At 42.9% G+C, this 4,745-nt stretch overlaps 1 protein-coding gene across 1 annotated transcript in view; it reads left to right on the forward strand.

The window, feature by feature from the left end:
- The window catches only part of HGFAC (HGF activator), a 120,752-nt gene that overhangs the window by 40,509 nt on the left and 75,498 nt on the right, over positions 1 to 4,745 (forward strand). Inside the window, exon 7 of the mRNA XM_019526605.1 lies at positions 1,869 to 1,979. Coding sequence (XP_019382150.1) covers positions 1,869 to 1,979 — 111 coding nt within the window. The remainder of the gene's footprint in view (positions 1 to 1,868; positions 1,980 to 4,745) is intronic.

A 4,745-nucleotide genomic window follows, 5' to 3' on the forward strand; every position in this document is an offset into this window, starting at 1 on the left:
AAGTGATGCAAGTCACGTAGGCAGAGGGAGCAGGTTTCCCCCTCCCTCAGGAATGCAGCCAGCTCCAGTTCCCTAAAGAGACAGGCTGAGGGTGTGGTCCCCTGTGTGCTGGGCCCATCCTAATTGAATGGTCACAGCACAGAGATTTAAATCAGTGTCACAGGGCAGAGATTTTTGGGGAGAAACCAAGGTGGCTTTCTGCCACAGCTTCATTTCTCCTTCCACTTACACAGGACTGCAGGGGTTCTGATAATCAGGACATCATTTAAAGTGCGTGCATAAGTCCATCCCTCTTAAGGGCAGCACTTAAGTCTGTGTTGCATTTTTAGCACTCATTTAAGTGCTTCCTTATATAGGGATGCCATCCTAAATTTGGACAAGCAATATATTATATAATATATATAGCAGCAATACATAATGAGCAATAAATTATATAATAATTATAGTAACATATCCTGATATTTACTCCCACAGTCTGAAAGCAATTTACAATATTAATTAGGCTTCACAACACCACTCTGAGTTAGGTGAGTGTTGTGTCTGCTCTGAAGATGAGGAAGCTAAGGCACAGAGAAGTTATATGACTTTCCAAGAAGCCTGTTGGGCTATGCCCAGAAACCAGAGTCCCTAATGATATAGTTTTGGCTGCAAAAATCCTGACTCCCAGTTACAAGTTCTAACTTCTTGAATGAGGTCCCTCCTAGCTAGTTTATTGTAAATTATTACACAACTCTCTAAAAATCTTAGCAGTGGTTGGGAGCACCTCTATAAACACTGCTACTGCTAATAATTTCTGTTTGTTGTTAATTGATGATAATTTGCAACAGTGCTCACACAGACAGTAAAAGTAAGAACAGTAGGTCAGACCTCAACTGCTATGAATCATCATAACTCTATTTTTGATTTACATCAGCTGAAAGTCTTGTCTTGTATGAGAACAGGCTAAAAGATACTAATGACGGGGCTTTGCAAAACAGCACTGTTCCATTCCAACTTCAGTTTTGAGGTCTGGACAGAACAGTGTTTTGTATCAAATATAATTCTGAGTCAAAACAGCCTCACTGTTTCACTTTGTCATAAGAGTGAGGCTGTTTTGACCCTGTTTTGACAGTTTTGCGGGACCATGGGGCTGGGTAAAGTAACCCCAGCACCGGGGTGGAAAAGCAGCTCAGCTGGGCTGCCTCACCATCCCTGCATGCTAGATCATCTTGCCATCCCCCATGTTAGATACCATCTAATGTAGGGGATGGAGAGGCAGCCCACCTGGGCTGCTTCCCTACCTCCCGCCATAATCTAGCGCCAGGGATGGAGAGGCAGCCCAGATAGGCTGCTTTCCTTCCCCTCTGCAATCTAGCTTGAGGGATGATGAGGTAGCCCTGCTGGGTGCTTTCCCGCCTCCCCCAATCTAGTGTAGGGGATGGTGAGGCAGCCCAGCTGGGCTGCTTTCCCATCCTCCCACGATCCAGCACCGGGGGTGGAAAGGCAGCCCAGATGGGCTGCCTTCCTGCCCCGTGCCGGATCTTGCGCCGGGGATGGAAAATCAGCCCAGCTGGACTGACTTCCCATCCCCAGTGATATGGTCGAAATGTTTTGACTAGCTTCATTTTGTTTTGAGGCTATTTCAATGGCCTTTGTTTAATTTGGATTTTTCTGTTTCAACTTTGAAATGAGTCAAAACAGCATCAAAACAAAATGGCTGTTGAGATTTTTGCACAGCCCTATGATACATATACGGAGAGAAGATGTCTTAACTGGTATTACAGTTTGGTGCATATGCTATCACATAAGATATTCTGTGAGATGCAAGTTTAAGTAGACTGCATTTTCTTGTATTTCATTTGGTTTTAATCTTCCATTTCTAATCCTAGAGTGTATCCATGACCCGTGCCTCCATAACAGTTCCTGTAAGAAGATTTCCTTCACTGGGCAAACTGTATGTAGTTGCAGAGGAGATTATGTAGGAAAATACTGCAATATTGGTAAGTATAACAACATGCCAGGGAGGAATTTTTTTTTATTGATTTGTTTATTTCCTCAATAAGCAGGTGAATGAGCATACTCTGTTCAAAGTTTCTGCATACTTTGTATGATTATTCTACCAAAATACCTACAAGCACTTTAGATTTAAGTCATTTAACATATTTATTCTGGATAAAACATATTGTAATCTTTCCCTGGTTCTTGATATTACAAACACCTATGTATGATCTGAACTTTATGCACACCAATAGTCTAATTGCATTACTTAGGTGTATAAACTTGTGCATTTGCTTGTGTATTGGCTGGATTGGGGCCCAAGGCATATATTATAGTTAGAGCACAAATGCTTCCTCACAAAAGCATGCATCTTGTATTATTTCAACATACAGTACAAAGATTTTATTTTAACAAGGTGTGTCGTAACTTGTTAGCTAAATGCAGTTAATAGGTATAGACTCCAATAACAATGTATGCATTTTCTTTTAGTCATCTTGGGCTTCTCATTTTCTCCAGACTTGCACCAGTGTAACTCCACTGATACTCCTGATTTCTACTGGTGAAAGTGAGAATGGGCTCTGGCCCTTGAAGTGACCTGTTATGTTTGTGCTTTGTTGCTTCTCGTTTGAGCTTCAAAGTGGCATAACGTTTGAGGTAACTTTCTCACAGGAGCTTTGTTGTTTGTCACTGTGTGGATTAAATATATTTAAGTTTATCTGTTCACTAAATCTTCACTTCCAAGTAATGCCAATGGCTATCTTTCAAATATAGCAGTTGTTGTGCATAAATTACTGTCAGCTTTCAGCTGTATCACACTATGATCCTGTCATCTCATAGCCTAAGCAGTGTCTGTGAATCCTAGGGAACCAAGAGTCACTTGAGAGACTCTTATTAACTGTAGCAAATGCTGGACCCTAGCTAGATGAGTGCTTGGATAAGAAACCTCTGAAGAACGCTTACACTTGTTGTTGTTCATTATTATTCTCTTTTTCCATCAGAGGAAGAGGTGTAATAATCCATCAGAACTAATCTTAGGCAGTTTAAGTGACCAACAGTACACTGTGGGTAATGAAAAACAGAGTGGAAAGTCAAATGAAACAGCTTGTGAACAACCTAAAGCTTGAAAGATATTCATGCAGATTGTCCAGTGATCAAACATGAATAACAAATAAATGTCTGCAACCTCGAGAGGATTTCAGTGTGTAACAAGAAAACAGAGATAAGCCTGCAGTGACTAATCTTACAGCTCTACTTCTCTGACCTTTAGGATGGGCTAGCAGTCAATTTACAAGAATCATCCTGCTCTTTGTCTTACTAAAATATTATCCCTGGCAGCATTCTGTGGGCAGCCATGAGTGATGTTTTATAGCCACTGAGTATGAGAAACACAATGCAAAGGAGAGGGTTAAAGATGGATTTAGTCTTTGGTTTCAAGGAGTCTTGCAGTGAGTGCAGTATGTGTTGAATTCTGAGATAGGCATGGAAGGAAGATGAAGAAAACAGGAGTGGGAGGCAGGCAAGAGCTCACCTAGAAAGGCAAGTGCTGGAGTACTGTACAGAGAAGTAAGCCTTTTTCCTGATCCTGCAGTATTAACTCTGCTGGAAAGGAAGGCTTAGCAGGGGTTATGTGGCATCAGTGGATAATCATAAATTCCTGAAAGCCATTTATAATATCAATCCACATGATTAAAAAAGAAAAAGCTTAGAAAAATATCCAAAAAGGGAAGTCCTCCAAGTTTGTTAGTTGACCCTGTGGATCTTAAAAGGGCTAGGTCATCAACTCAGTAGGATCATCACCCGCCCACTAGCCAGTGAGGTTGCCTGGCCAAAAGAAGTGGAGCTTGCTTTGCAATTCCATGCATGCTCTTCTCGGCATTCCTTGAACCCGTGGGAGGATCTGAGCACTGTTTTCCAGAACTCCTCCAGAGGCAACATGACACTGTAACTCCTTGGCTAGGGACAGACATTACACATAAACCAGTGTAAGTGATCAGAAACTGGTTTAACCCTGTAACAGAACAGATGTTCAGTGCACATAAACCAGTTTGAAAATGGCTGAAACTGGTTTGATATAAACGTGGTTAAATGTAGTATCAGACTTAACTGATTTGGGTCAAACCAGTTTATGCAATGTCTGTCCCAGAACCCTTGCTGGTTTAAGATAAACCGGACTCCCCCAGCATCCCGGCATGCTCTCTGGGCTGGGCGGGGTGCTTTGATCCACAGCAGGGCTGGCCCCTTCCTTCTGCTTCCTGACCAGAGCTCCGGTAGAGACTTGCAGGCACAGAGTGTCTGCCTGGCTTCTCCTTGTTAAGCAAGGATTATTCTCCCTGCCCCTCTGCTGTACACAGACACCTCAGCATTAGCTAGCAGCCTACATGCTGGCTACAGTCCATGCTGTGGGAGATGACAAAGGCAGACAGGCTTTTGGAGCTGATCAACAGGTAGCTTAATGTCCTTCCTTGGAAAAGCTGATTAAGAAGAGCTTGGAGAGAGGCTTTGTTTTTTTAATGGGTTGATAAACACTGAGCTTGGGGTGATAAACATTCCCTGTTGGTCTTCTCAGAAGGGAGGATAATAATCAGAGCATCTTGCCAGGGTCTGGTCATGCCCCCGTCAGCTCAGCATTATGGAAGGGAAGAGAGGGCTGCTCTAGCACCCCTCGGCTTCTAGCCTGAGTCACTGCAGGCATGTACGTGCATAGTTTCATAGTTTGTAGGGTTGGGAGAGACCTGAGCAGAACATCAAGTCTGACCCCCTGCCATGGC

Source organism: Gavialis gangeticus, unplaced genomic scaffold (genome assembly GCF_001723915.1).
Source record: "Gavialis gangeticus isolate Ggan-Ray unplaced genomic scaffold, GavGan_comp1, whole genome shotgun sequence".
NCBI lineage: Eukaryota > Metazoa > Chordata > Crocodylia > Gavialidae > Gavialis > Gavialis gangeticus.